Below are 15,253 nucleotides of genomic sequence, written 5' to 3' on the forward strand. Positions count from 1 at the left end.
TATATATATATATATATATATATATATATATATATATACACATTATAATAAGAAAGAACACTTAGCCAAATAATCGTAGATTTATATCGCAATAGTGATGAATATTAAAATTGCAGATGAACCGTATGAAAAACTCTTATTTTATTTTTAAAAAATAACGCCTTGGACATTCAACTGTTATTATATTTTCATATTCTAATATCCTTTTTTACTAAAACTTACAAAAGTCAAGAAAATTATAATAGCGAGAAGATAAGTTGTATTTTAAATGTACATAACCAAAACACACGTGTTATAGAATATTTTGTTATCTTTCACAAGGATAGATTTCGTAGAAAAATAGAAAAGTACCTAAAGAGAAGAGGTAAGGAAAAAATTTCTTTTTCCTTTCCCTTTCTTCATGATACAAAATAAAATATAAGTATATCTTTTTTAGGAACTGAAACTATCGTCATTTTTGTGCAAAAAGTTCAATGGCCCGGTACACCAAAAGCAAAACATCCCGATATTACTTATCTCCCTTAAATTCCTGACATGGAAATCAAGTAACCAGTAGCAGCAGTGCTTCTCAATTCAAATATAAACGCGAACATATTTCGTACGTGCTAGTCGTGCTTCTACAACTATAAATATTATATATAATTTACACATTTTTTTCATAAAGATTTTATTCATAACAGACATATATATTAAAAGCTTACTTAATTACTTAATATAAAAGTCAAACGTAGAGATCAACTATTTTAGATAGTTACCAAAAAAGTAGAACATTTATAAAAAGACCGAGAATTATACATAACTTTATATGTATTGTATAAATTTAATAATTATATATAAAATTTAGAAATTATTTATTGATAAATGATTTTTGATATTTTTTCTTTTCTAAAAACGCCTATATCAAAAGTTTTGTTTCTAACGCGGATTAATACACGAGAGAACACCCATGGACTGTTATCAGTTTGAAAAATGTTAAGATTAAAATGAGTGATTTTGTCTCACGAGATTCGCGTTATAATTAAATCGTATTCTCCCGTTTGAGAGCCTCTTGGTTTACAGTTATATCAGCAATATTGTGGGTACAGCAGGGAACTGTTTCAGCCTGGTCGCATCAGCAAGGTCATGTGAGTGCAACCTCTGATCAGGTACTCACATTCAGTACACCAGTGAGATCTGAGCCGTGCATTCACAGTAAACATTGCATAAGAGATTGTCAACGGAAATCGTTAAATCACCGGAGGGTCTTAATATAATAATACAACATCACGATACCTCTAGTGAAGTGTATTTCATTTTAATTATAGTGCAGAGGGCAGTGCGGTTTTTAATTCTAACAGGAAAACCCGATACGCGGTAAATTAAAATTGAATCATTACGAGAAGATGCGTTAATATTTAATGTATTGTAGAGAGAATTTGTATTATAAAATTATATATTTGTATGCACGTATGGTTGTATATTTATTACAAATATTTATAAATATATATATATATNATATTAACTTCGAATTAATTTCTACTCTTTTATGAACATGTTCACAGTTAATTTAAAATATACGCTATGCTAATACTTTATTAGTTTTGTGGTCATTGTCCCGATCGGAATATATTTTAGAAAATATCAGTGCAATAGTGAAAAACAATATTTGATTGCAGAAGATGTAGAGAGTATGACAGGCGAGATAGAAAATGGAGATTTGGCAGTACGAGACGTCGCAGATCTCCTCCAGGCGCAATACGCTATTATCGCTGGTAAATATTCTCAGTTACATATCGATTTCTGATAAGACGAATATTTTTAAACGCCTCCTCTTAGAAAAAAACGTTTCCTTCTCAGGAGGAAAAACACGAGAGGGTTGTCCTATAATCACGTTTCCGGACAATGGCAATTTTCATAACTTGACCGATTTGGATTACCAGCGTCTCATGCTCTACCTTACTTCTGTGCCGACGTAAGAATATACTTTATATTATTATATGTTATTATTAAGGGGATGCCATATTTTCTCTTGAAAAATTTATCAGCATAATATTGACTTCTTTCTGCAAAATTTACCCGATTTTCCCGAAACTTTAAAACTATAATTTTTATAACCCTTTAGTTAAATTTAAAGTTCTAAAAAAAGTACGAAAAGTTTGCAGAAAAATTTTTATATATCTTTGTTTGATTTTCCGTTAAGTATGATAAAACAGAGTAACATGTTTGCATATTATTGCATTCGCATTAATATCATTCTTACATAAGATCTATATATACGAGAAACATAAAAAGCCTGATCGCGTCAGTGTTTACGTAACATTTTGAGGATTGTCTCTACGTTATTGGCATTTATCGAATTCGTCGTCGACTTTGGCATTCCTTTAATAATATCTTTAAAATTTCAAATGAAAGAGAACAGAAATTATACATATATACATATATATAATATATATAGGAGAAAAGAACCAGATGTTGTGGATTGTATGTGAAATTGTACATAAAATTACACGTACATAAATTGTACGTAACAAAATTAAAATAATACCTTTCTTCAACTAATTTAATCGGTGTTTAGGTTGCAAGAAGCTGATCTCGGCTTTCATTTGATAATCGACCGAAGGAACGACAAGTGGAATTCGGTGAAGACGGTCCTCTTAAAAATATCCGTAAGTACGAATGAACGAATGTGTTGCGACCGTCGACGTTGTTGTCTGCGAGTCACTCGATCACGGTTGATGATGTATCTCATCGCGAATCCTGTGTTTCTTTTTCAGGCTTTTTTCCCCGGTCTGGTGCACGTCGCATACGTGTTGCGACCCGCCGGGTTCTTACAGAAAGCCATTTCGGAGGTGTCAAATAAATTGTTCAGGGAGGACTTCAAGTTCAGGGTCATATTCCTGGCTAACGTCGCCGAGCTTCACGACTTCATCGAGAAGGATCAACTCACCGAGCCGCTAGGCGGCGACCTACCATATTGCCACCACACTTGGATACAGAATAGAATCGTGAGTCTACGATAAACGTGAAAAGGAGATTTAATATAGTTTTAGAATTTCGGGGGAAAGATCGTTTTTTCCCCATTTTTTCTCGGACTTTTTTTCCCTTGTCTTCTTTACGGAAAAAAGTAAGTGTAGCAGATTTTAACCGAACATATGTGAATTTTTTTAAAACAAATTTCTGTGTCCCTGTGACAGAACCTGAAGGAATCCTGCCGAAAAAATGGTTTTTCCTTCGAAACTTTAAAACTATAAGATTTAACGACATTGAACGCGTTAAATTAGAAATTAAATTAGAGATTAATTTTCACGTTTCTTCAACGAGTCCACGTGTGTGGTTTCTTTCGCAGAGCCTGGAAAAGTTCTCATCAATGACGCAGGACGTGTCTCTCGCATTGGATTCCTTCACGCGACGTCTCGCTGAAGTGGAATTCCCGAACAACACCATCGCCACGACCACGTTATTGTCGCAGCAGCAGGCCGAGTATAACGAGCTGAAGGAGGAGATACTTAGCGCTGCCAGGCACGGCGAAGCCCTCCTGGATAGCGTGCGCCAGTTGACCGGGAAAGGAACTGCTGACAGATTGGGCAATGTTGCCGCGGTAGAAAGGTAACGTGACGAGACGCAATAACTTAACGCGTTGGACAAAGTGATCGATTTGCTTTATGGCTTCGTGTTTTTTAAAGTTGATTTATGCATTACGAAGTAATATGTTCAGCGACTCGTATTGTACAGGGTCTATCGGATCAATGTGTGTCTTTAACGTGATAGATTCTATGGGACTTTGTAAAGCGAAAGTTCAAGTACAAAAATGTCGAAACAGGTTCTTACAGGCTCTTCATATTGACCTTTAAATTTTCAACATAACATATTTTGTAACTAAAGCAATTAAATTATTAAGCAATTAAAATCATTATCACTGACCATAAGATAACATGATAGAAAAATGATCCTCGAGGGACTATAATTCCTTTATTATGGTTTATACTTATAGCACTATAATTACAAATATCAAATAATTTTTTCTCAGTGCAGATTCACTCTTCAGCTTCGAAGATATTCACTTGACGATTCAGAATTGAGAATTCTCTTTACATGAATAAAAAATTACTCGAACCCAAGTGACTTCTTTTCGAGTGAAATTTCACTTTGAGTGAAATTTCACTTTCAATTTAAAATATAGTTATATGCTGATATGTTACTTTATAATTTTTTATAAAGTTTCCTTTCAATTTCAGATTACTCGTCCAGCTGGAGGAAACCGAGCGAACCTTCGACTTATTCTGGTCGCACCACAGCTCGCGTTTGCGACACTGCCTGGCTCTGAGGCAGTTCGAGCAAGATTTCCGAGAGTTGCAAGCGACGCTGGATCAACACTTGAAGACGGCGGAGGAAATGACGGAAGTCGGCGAGACGCAAGCGAGAGTAGAGCAATTGCTGTGTGACACCTCGGCTTTCCAGCGAATATGCAGAGTACGTAGCTTTTGGCGGCATTTTCACACAGAAAACACAACCGATTACAACTGTATATCGTCAGATCAGCATTCGATTATTTTTCCCGCAAGATGTCGAGCTGAAGTTTGCGAGCCAAACGGGGGCACTCTAATTTCCAAATGGTGTACCAGATAAATAATATCGCGGATTATAAAAAAAAAATTGCGTTCCACTCCACCACGCATAGAGAGTCAGTTCATGTGTCATTTTAATGTAAAGTTGTAGACCCATATACGAAGGTAATGTGATCACACGCGATGAATTGGCGGATTTCGCATTATTGAGGAGTCGAGTCTGAGAATGTACACGTCGCACTCAAAGCACCAAAATGCACCATTCAAACCAGTATGCTTTCATTCATATCATATATCTCGATCGAACATTCCTCTTGTCATGAAATAAATTCCGTGATAAAACGGCATGGATACGTGGCAATACAACTTAAACTTGCCGACATGTTCACGTTTATACACACACAATCAGCAGATTAAAGGTCGCAATATTTTTTCTTTAACGAGTGTCCCGTGTCCAGGGATTTTTTTTTTCTAAGTAATTTTCAGGAGATATTATTTCCCTATTTGATACGAGGTGCGTTACGAAACTCGTCGAAAATTAAATATATATATGATAAATAATCGAGACTCACGAGATTCGTTCATCGGGAGGTTGATTCCACCGCGTACGTTTGTCCGAAAAAATTGTCCTATGCGTACATCATTGCAATGTACATCATTAAAATGTATCCTCTTAATTTTAAATTAAAATGTCGCTACAACAGTCGCGATTGGCTCTTAAGGAGATTTTAAGGCGAAATAAATTTGATAAAACTCAGTAAAACTTGCACTACATATACAATGAAATATTATCCAAACTGCTCTTGCAGTTAGAAAGAGATTGACCGTTCGACAGCTGAGATATTTGCAATTAAAAGTAACAGTTGCAACTTTTTATTATACGCGCATTCCTTGTGTGTGTGATTAGCGTGCTATTTTTTATTTTCACTTTTATATTTTCTAAATTAAAAATTAGATTTTGATGAAAAACTACTATGATTACTATTAAGGACTAATGTACAAACATTATATACAAATTTCAGAATTATTAACCATTTTGTTCAGAAGATTCGGCGATATTAAGTCCATAATACAACAAATTTATAATAATACTCGAAATACAGAACATGTGTATATTTAAACACTTCTATACCTTTCTGTTATCTATGTATCTTTATTCAACTGATGCATAAATATGGCATTAATAAGAAAAAAATATATATTTTCGTATTATTTGTAATATCGTGTACATATATTTACTTCAACTTCGTTTCAAATTAACATTTATTATTCAGGTAGTGAAATTAATGTATAAGAACGTAATTTTGCTTGACAAATACTTTAAATTTATGAATAGCCCCCTTTGATGCGTTGATGCTGGGGGGGGGGGGGATAGATATGATGCCTTACAATCTTCTTAAAGGCCTGGTTCTATCTTTCCATGGTTAGTCACCAGCAGAGTCTATGCAAATACAAGCGTCGGAAAAAAAGTGTTGCAACTTTTAATCTACTGACTGTGTGTGTGTGTGTGTGTGTGTTTGTACGTATGTATGTAATACATGCCGTCTGAACATGCAAATTCTGGTTTGAACGTGATCACGAGCACAGCGACATATATAACGCACATCATGCACAAATGTTACTTTGCACCGCTTTCCTCATTTTGTCGATAGTCCTATTTGTTGCATACCATGTGGATTTGGGTCTTGGTAAGCACAGTCCACTTAACAAGATACATGTGTTCTATAGAGTTTACATTTTCCTATAAGACACATTGGCCGGTATATATCTTAGCATCTCACATATCTCTCAGTCTTATGATTATCGTGTTTGGAAGTGACATTAGAGGACGTTGCGTTTCAACAAGTTCTTTCGTAGGCGCTATTCATTAAATCTCTATTATGCGTTACGTATAATCCATAGCGTCTGGTTTCTTTTTTTTCTATATACATTATACATATATATTTATGTAATTTCTGTTTCTTTTCATTTGAAATGCTGCACGCGCATATGAGTGTCATCGTGTCTTGTCGAAATCGGTGGACATACCGGTGGAGACTCGATTCATGTCCGATAATGGCATGGTAAATTTTTTTGCGAATGACCATCGTTGTACAGGGAGGGGCAATAACCATGTTACCAGCTTCGAACATCTTCGAAAAATAAAGATATGTGGAGTTAACGACTAGATGAGGACGAAGAAAGTGTATATTTACAAATGCTCAAAGTAAAAGCCGTTGATATCAGTGCAATCAATTTCTGCTGGACTAATTTCTCCCTCCTCATATTTCGAAGATATTCAATAGTGGTAATAGTTGTTGCCTCACCCTGTACACACATATATGATTTCTCGCTCTGCATTGCACGCACGATAGTGTATTTCTTTTCACGGGCAGAGAAGCGATCCTTAGACGTTCCTTAGACTGGATTCTTGACGAGGCTAAGAAAAATGCCATGATTGTTCGTAGCACCTTCATCTCTCTCTCTCTCTCTCTCTCTCTCTCTCTCTTTCTTTTTCTCTCTCTCTCTCTTTATATATATATATATAGCGTCGATTTAAATCTCTATCGTGCATAAGTATAATTGTATCTGTTTATAGGGAGACATAGACCGCGCGGAGGAGGTGATATCCGCCGGTCAACAGCTATTGTCCGGCAGGCATCAGTGCCCGGCGGATGTTGTGGAGCCCAAGTGCGTGGAGCTGCAGAGAGTTTGCACGATTCTCAGTCAGAGACTGGAGAGACGACTGCACATGCTGACCAAGTGCAGAGAGCTCATGGAGCGTATAGACAAGGTACCGTTCATCTCGAAGCCTTTCGAAGGCGCACGAGTTTGCGCGAGTCGTCGAGTCTAATCTAATCCCTTTTTCGTCGATGCGAGCAGGCCAACACTTGGTGCACGCGAGGGATAGAATTGCTCGCGTCGCAGAACAGCACCACACCGCCGGATCAGGCGCTCCAGGAGCTGCAGCAGTTGATCGAGGCCGCGGAGGAGTTCCACCATCCCCGGTGTATCTTCCAGGACTCCGTGATGCCGGAAACCAAGGCGCTTATTACGCAGGTGCGTATTCCTGAAGACCTTCCGTTTCACGGATGTGAGAGAGAAAGAGAGAGAGAGAGAGTGGCACTGATGGAATTCATCTCGCAGGTTCTGCAAAGGATAGAGGACGTGTCCATGATGTGCGACAAAAGGATAATGGCACTAAAGCAGCAGTTGATCAAACCAGCCAGGCCGGTGCAAACCGTCACGCCAGAACCAGTCAAACCCTTGCAATCACTGCCTCAATCCGCGAAACCTGGCAGAGTTCTCAAGAAAGCCAACACCATGCCAAAGGTATTATCTCTCTCTTTCGTGCTTATGAACGTATTTATAATAATAAGATTTCTTGGATATTTAACCAAACAAATGGGGATAAGTAATAAAGAGCAAATGAGAGCCGACGCGCCGATGTTGGTTTTATCATAGAACCAAAACATACGTTTGGTTTATCTTCGTATCGATTATTATCAGGGTTGTCTAATGATGACCAGGATTTCTGTTAATATTATTTCTTATTTCTCTTATTCTTTATTGCAAACAGCTCGGCAATGATTTCAGTATTAATGTATTATTTTAATTTATATAAAAAATGTTAACAAGTTAAAACATTTTAAGTGGCTAGTTTAAGTTCAAAATTAACTTATTTAAAATTAACTGAGTTCAGTTAAAAGATATTAATTTTTTAATTTAACTTTTAACTGATTAAAGCTCCTGGGTAGTCGCTGCAACTGTCTTTGTTTGATGACGTCAGAAGCGAGAAAACGCACGTCAAGGATTCTTGCGTTATATGTTCAAATAAAAAGATATACTCATTTTTTTTTTGCATAATTAGCTTTTAACGTTGATAAGTTAATTTAATTCTAACTTGACGTTTAATTTAATTAGTTTTCATTTAGGCATTAGGTACTTCGAATCAACCCAGTTAACTTTCTAGGCCATTAACTTCTAATTTAACTTAGTTACAAATGAAAATTAACTTATCACCCTGATTATTATGCATTATTATAAGTGGGTTAATTCTTTCGCTCACCAACATTAGCGTGTCGGCCATTTCACTTGCCCTTTACCACTTATCCCTACTGCCAAATTCACCTTTAATTTATGTTCAAAGTGGAACCAAAAATTGTAGACTCACTCCGCTATTGTGTCTTGAATTTTACTTTAATTGTAATTATTGTTACTCATACATTTACTCAGATAAGGCGTTAACATCGGAACTAATGCTGCTACCTTGCGTTTTGGGCACGGACTACATAAATTGCACTATATAAATTGATATTATAACTATTTTTTTTCGTCCAATAAAGCCACTACTATTATTATTATTGCTAAACTATATTCATTACTATACAATTAAGCCACCACTATTATTATTATTTGTTTGATCATAATTTACTTAAGTAATATAATATGTAATTAAACTTCAGATTGATATATAATTATATTTAAAGTGCAGTTTTCCGTTGAGAAAGGCCCGGGAAGAGATTGCATTGCACGGGTTTTCATCCAATAAAAGATGACTTGATTTTAGATGGAGATGAGTCCTATAGAGGGAGAATCCTCGTCGCCGGAGAGCGAGCCACGGGACGTTGAAGCCTTGCGCTTGAAGCGCGGCCACGTCCTGGCGGAGCTCGTGGAGACCGAGCGGATCTACGTCGCCGAGCTCGGCTCGATAATCAAAGGCTACAAGATGGAGATGACGAACGAGGCGATGTCGCATCTGATACCCGCGGCGCTGGTCGGCAAGGCGGATGTTCTGTTCGGTAATTTAGAAGATATCTATCTTTTTCACGGGGAGACCTTCCTGAGGGACCTGGAGAACTGCATCTCGAACACTGAGCTCGTCGCCCTGTGCTTTGTCCAAAGGGTGAGCGCACGCGCACGGTGTCACGTGATATCGTATGTTATGACGGTAGTACCTAGATAATAAGAGCCGCAGACTAATTCCACGGTGTGTTGTACGTTTGTAGCGCGAGATGTTCTTTCGACTGTACAGTTATTATTGTCAAAATATCCCGCGCTCGGAGCGGCTGCGCGAGCAGATACAAGGCGAGCCGCAGTTTCTCGCGGCCTGCCAGCAGAGACTCGGCCACAAGCTGCCGCTCGCTGCCTACCTCCTCAAGCCAGTCCAGCGTATTACCAAGTACCAGTTGTTGTTGAAGGATCTGTTAAAGTATAGCGACGAGCCGTCGTGCTGCACCGAGCTGCAGGAGGCGTTGGACTGTATGCTGGTCGTGTTGAAGTGCGTCAACGACAGCATGCATCAGACCGCAATAACGGGTTTCGGAGTAAGCGTCTCTCTTAATATTAAAGCTTCTGTTTTTCCGCCGCAGCCGTCTGAGATCAATGAAGGTCAGAAGCGAGGATACGTACGTTCCGAGATTCTTGCGGGATTCATGCGGGAGGTGTGAAATTTTTTACTTGAACCTTCCCGCCGTCAAACTTACCGGTGGAAAAGTAAAAATCTAGTGATGTAACTGGTTCGTTAGGAACGTACGTTTCTAAAATTATGGCGTTATTTTCAAGGTTATATGCTGATCGGTTATTTTAACGGATGTTCTAAGGCTCGCTTCTCTAAAATTAGATCATTAATCACGTTTGGTGATTTATACTTTTCGCATATTCAGCCATGTTGAAAAATACCAGCTGGGAATTCGTATAGGAAATCCATATGGATTCCTATATGAATTTTCACAAACCATGTAGGTCCTATAAGGATTTCCACACACCATGTTGACACATCATTCTTGTATGGATTTGTATATCCTATATGGATTCACACGAGTTCCATCGGATTTCCGTGGAGATCCACCTGGAAATGTTCAACAGGTAGAGTTACGTGATCACGCGAATAGCGAGAAAGTTCCCATAGAATCGGGAACGACACCCCGAATTCAATGTATTCCGTAAAAATGTCCTCGAGTTTTCTCGCTTCTAACGTCACCAAACGAAAACAACTGCAGTGAGAGACGAGAATTCTTGATCCCGCGGAATCATCGGCCAATCGTAGTCGTATCCTGTCGTGTATTACACATTGCGATTCCGCCCACAGGGAGACCTGACCGCACAGGGTGAATTGTTGTTGCAAGGCTCGTTCAGCGTTTGGAGCAGCAGCAAGCGGGAGCGGCTGCTGCGACTGAAACCGTCTCAGCGACATATTTTCTTATACGAGAAGGCTCTGATATTTTGTAAGCACAGCAAGCCTCAAGCTCACAACAAAGCCACGTATCATTTTAAGAGATATTTGAAGGTACTCCGACACTCTCACTCTCTCTCTCTCTCTCTCAGACCAAAATAACTTGGCCACTCGAAGAAATCATCCCTCTGATCTCGTTCAACGTCCTCGCAGATGTCGCAGATCGGCCTGACGGAATCGGTGAAGGGCGACGCCAGGCGATTCGAGATATGGCTGCAGGGCAGAGCAGAAGTGCACACGATACAGGCGCCCAGTATCGACGTCAAGCAGTCCTGGGTGCGCCAGATCAAAGGCGTCCTGATGTCCCAGCTGGCTGAGCTCAAGGGCAAGCAGAACTCGGCTCTCGGCAAGTCGAATCACAAGTGGGTGACCGGAAAGTACGACAGAGAGCTTATCGTTCTCTCGTATTTTGTATTTTAATTCGGTGCTTTTTCTCTTTCCACCGTAAAGACCGCTGCGACAGACGATCTCGTGGGAGGCGAGCAGCATATCGGGCTCCCTGCGGACGCTGTCCGTCGACGGCAATAGTGTTATCTCGCATATGCCCGACGTGTCGCAGTCCACGGAGGACGACGCAGCATGGAGCTCGGAGAACAGCAACACAGACGAGGAGGACGCGTTTGCCGACAGTCCGGGACCCGCACCCGTGAGTCTTTGCATATCAGTCCGACGTTTTCCTCTGGCGAGGCAAACTTTTCGCATCAAGAACTATACGTGCTATATTATATGTTATATTACGATTAAAAAAATATATATTTTATAGTTTTTATATGTGATATGTATCAAGTATGCAAATTAATTCGGTGCCTTTCCTCGCAAAATTCAAAAGTTATTCACGAGAGATCGAATATAAGTCCGATGTTCGAAATAATCTCCGTTATTTTCGATGACTTTGTCCCCGAACAGCTGATGAATACCCTAATTTGGTGGTTTTGAAACGATAAAATCTTCAAGATTTTTTCGGACCTCTTCCAGTGTCTTGAAATCTGTCGGCCAAGTGATGTTAGAACGCCCGGAACGCGTGATAATCCGACGGGGTTAGATGAAGTGAATAAGCCGGATCCGGGAGATTTCCCAGCTCAAATATAACATCTTTCATTCCTTTTGCATGTGGTCGTGCTACAAAATGGCTGTTGCGGATCGAGCAAAGCTCGACCGCCGGGTTGCAGCGCGACAGGCGAGATAGTCTCGCGCGTGCTGGACCTTCGCCGCCGTAGCTAGCGGCGCGCCGCTCGGGTGATCAGCCCGCAAGCGAGATCGCTCGCTGGTGACTATATAAGAGCGCTCGGAGAGCCTGTTCCGGTCTGCCGTAGCGCTCAGGTCGACAGAACAATGAGCATACGTGTAGCGAGTCTTTTCGAGTGTGTGTGTCTTTCGGGTCCTTGTTGGTGATTTTAACCCTTCCTGGAGTGTACTTGCGTTCGGTACGGATCCCCCACCGTTCATTACAACTCAGTGTTTTCGCGAAGCTTGGCAACTCGTCTCTAGGCACGGGGTAATCCGGGGTCTCCAATATCTACCTTCGGGGTTGAGGGGACATTTCCGGAGCGCTCGGTCGCCGACGACGGGGAAGACCTTCTTCGCGGAGCACAGAGAGTCGCTTTCGGAGCAAGTCCGACTCACATCGTCGACATCGTGTGTCACTAATAACCACCACACCCAGTCTGTTGTCACAAGAGCGGCGGACAGCCAATCACCGTCAGCAATGTGGGTCACTGACGAGACATACGCCGACGGCAAGGCCGAGGTCGTTACGAGACCCTGTTGTTGTAGTACACCTTTGCCCTTAGGCACCTCGCCGGCCAAGGGTGGGTCACTGGCGGCACCCCTCTCGGTCCAACGAAGGACTCAGCGTTCGGGGCAGGGGAAGTCTCTCCTCCTCGCAGCACCGTGCGTGCGTCAGAGGGTCCGAAAGGGCCCCCCTTAGATGACAACAGGTCATCAGGAGCAGCGTAGCTCCACTCCGCCCGGAGGGGCGGGGGGGAACCCGGCGTCAGGCCACCTTCCAAAAGGGCATTTCGCGCACTAGCGCTTCATATCGAGCCTCGTACAGGCATCGTGGGCGAAGGGACCGAGCCCCTTCGTCGCGCCATTCCGCGTTAGCACGCTCGTGCTTCTCCGCGTCATCCACGAGGGCGACGTTGACCCGGACGAGTCTCCCACGTGGCGTACGGCGCGTGACTGGTCCCGCGCATATCCAACCTCCACCGAATTTAGGCAACTGAATCGGCACTCGCTCCCTCCTCCAAACCTTTCTGAACATTCAAAACAAATGGCTTACCTCGAAAACGATAGTAGTAATAGTAAACCACGCTTGCAAGCCGCAAAGGGGAAGAAAATATTTATATAGAAAATAGATTTATAAGACACCGGATTCATTTGCACACACTTAATATTTTACATATATATTCTTATATTATTATTATAATATATCTTTACAATACAGGATGAGGAAATAGCTATTACCACCTTGAATATCTTCGACCGATAAAAATATTTTCTTAACGACTAGATGAAGATGAAAAAAAAAGTTTACATTTACAGAGGATGAAATGATGATGACCATTGGTATCAATGTAATTTCCATTGGATAAGTTCCCCTTCTACTTTCTCATATCTCGAAAATAACGCTTGATTTGAAATTTTCACGATATGCGTGACCTTACGTACGGACCTGCATGCTAATAATTATTTCGCGACTACAGGGCGGCAGGTACGTGGCGTTGGCTGATTACTGCGCGGTGGGTCAGTCGGAGGTGACGATGCGCGAGGGCGACACGCTGGAACTCCTCAAGGTGGGCTGCGCCGGCTGGTGGTTCGTGAAGTTGGTCGGCACCGGTGTGGAGGGTTGGGCGCCGGCGGCCTACCTCGAGCCGATCAGTCGTAAGACGTCCCGCAGCTCGCAGTCGGTCAACAGTCAGGAGACCATATGAAACAGGCGACTAACACACTAGAGAGCCCGCTAGTGTGTTAGGTTTTCGATACACATCTCGTCCCACGAAAGAGAGAGAGAGAATGAACAGGAAGAAGAGGAGAGGAGGAGTCGTGGAAGTCATCATCATGCCGGCGAAATTCACTGAAGAGGCTCGTCGTCATCGATGAAAGAGAAAGGCGAGAGAGAGACGAGAGAGTCGGCCGGCGATGTGTCGGCGACGGCATTTTTTGGAAATCTTTTACAGCATTCGCACGACGTTGAGTTTCGCGTCATCCTGCGTATCTTTACTTGTACAACACAGCGTATACACGTATATACAATGTCCGAGCGACGCTTTTACATTTTGCGACGCGACACGAGCGTCGAATTGAACGACGGGCCAAGATTTTTACGTTTGTGCGAATTTTATACCGACGCGCGCATATACGGAGAGGCGAAACGGGACGGAGAGGAAAAGCTTCGTGGTTTCACTAGTGATCTTTATACTGTATATTCTGGAATGCCAGGTGCCGCGTTAAGAAACCAGTCACCGAAGGGATAGGTGGATCAAGTATTATTTGTCTCTCTATTTCGTGATTTCTCGACGATTGGTCGACGATTTTTCCGTGATCTTTTCTAAACATCCGCATGTACTTTGTTGGTTGCAAAAAGTGATATTTGAATAGTATTGTTCGTAATTTTACAACTTTTTTATGATACAGGATTTTGCCAACTATTGCTTGTCTTTTTCTTTTCCAATAATATATTTTTACTAATTACGGGGGTTACGAGTGCGATATTTCGAATAAGCTGATGTCTTCAATTCGAATAGTACGAAAGTAGAGAAAGATAATACTGGACGGAGCGTGAAATCGATATCTACCAATCACGCGCGAAGATTGCTCGTGCGCGCGCGTAAAACCTTATCCCGGTGCGTCGTCACAAAGCTATGAGTACCTCGCATTCCATTATAGAATTTCACTTAGTAACACAAGTCGACACATGAATCCTTTCGTCTTTGCTTTATATTCAATGAGTAACCAAGATGGAATGATGCTTGTATCGGCTCGTCTAAAACGTGATCCACAATGGGCAATAGGAGTATGTTTGTAAGAAGTAAAAGTGAGAGATCATTCAATCATAGTCGATCGTTCTCCTTACATTCGATTGGTCAATTGATTGGTCAATTTCTTATTCCTACTTCTTACAAACATATTCCTACCGCCCACTGTAGGCCACGTTTAACTAAATAGAAAGCGCCCAGTGCAGAGCTCACTGTGCTTCACGATCGCGTTCAGGCTTGGGACGAGCCCTCTCGTGGCGCGGAGAACGCGGCGCAGATGGCATTTACTGAATTGTACAAAATACGTAGCGTCGAACCGAGTATCGAGGAAGGTACGCGTGAACGACTCAGGAGACCTCGCGGTCTCGATCACTACTCCTCTGCTACGGAGAATATTATACAAGTTTCTACACGACGTTAGCGCACGCTACGATCGAGAACCAGGGGAGGAGAGGCTGGAGTTACACATGACGTGTGACGTCAGACTGACAGTGCCGCCCCCCCCCCCCCCCCCCCCC

General features: G+C 41.4%; 1 protein-coding gene across 4 annotated transcripts; it reads left to right on the forward strand.

The window, feature by feature from the left end:
- Window positions 1-824: 824 nt before the first annotated feature.
- LOC106746843 (guanine nucleotide exchange factor DBS-like) lies at window positions 825-15,239 on the forward strand. Of its 4 annotated transcripts, XR_001374630.1 has the most exons (17): window positions 825-1,353; window positions 1,656-1,751; window positions 1,837-1,951; window positions 2,555-2,645; window positions 2,754-2,984; window positions 3,326-3,585; window positions 4,215-4,449; window positions 7,123-7,317; window positions 7,407-7,583; window positions 7,671-7,856; window positions 9,094-9,429; window positions 9,533-9,850; window positions 10,615-10,812; window positions 10,912-11,120; window positions 11,209-11,404; window positions 13,205-13,334; window positions 13,464-13,553. XR_001374630.1 is itself a non-coding variant. In XM_014623964.1 (16 exons), the coding sequence occupies exons 2-16, from the start codon at window positions 1,670-1,672 to the stop codon at window positions 13,689-13,691; spliced, it is 3,057 nt and encodes a 1,018-aa protein (XP_014479450.1). In that variant the 5' UTR covers window positions 825-1,353; window positions 1,656-1,669; the 3' UTR covers window positions 13,692-15,239. The 4 variants fall into 4 exon arrangements, 3 of the variants coding, with proteins under 3 accessions (XP_014479450.1, XP_014479531.1, XP_014479611.1); XM_014623964.1 differs by lacking the exon at window positions 13,205-13,334 and having other exon boundaries at window positions 13,464-15,239; XM_014624045.1 differs by lacking the exon at window positions 13,205-13,334 and having other exon boundaries at window positions 825-1,277; window positions 13,464-15,239.
- Window positions 15,240-15,253: the final 14 nt, after the last annotated feature.

The sequence above is a fragment of the Dinoponera quadriceps genome, unplaced genomic scaffold (genome assembly GCF_001313825.1).
Source record: "Dinoponera quadriceps isolate SergipeBrazil2010 unplaced genomic scaffold, ASM131382v1 scaffold106, whole genome shotgun sequence".
NCBI lineage: Eukaryota > Metazoa > Arthropoda > Insecta > Hymenoptera > Formicidae > Dinoponera > Dinoponera quadriceps.

Bases quoted from the DNA above. Each gene is read 5' to 3' on its own strand.
- LOC106746843 (XM_014623964.1), top strand. From the start codon at position 1,670: ATGACAGGCGAGATAGAAAATGGAGATTTGGCAGTACGAGACGTCGCA. The intron at 1,952-2,554 runs GTAAGAATATAC...ATCGGTGTTTAG, and splicing joins TACCTTACTTCTGTGCCGAC to GTTGCAAGAAGCTGATCTCG. The intron at 11,405-13,463 runs GTGAGTCTTTGC...TCGCGACTACAG, and splicing joins ACAGTCCGGGACCCGCACCC to GGCGGCAGGTACGTGGCGTT.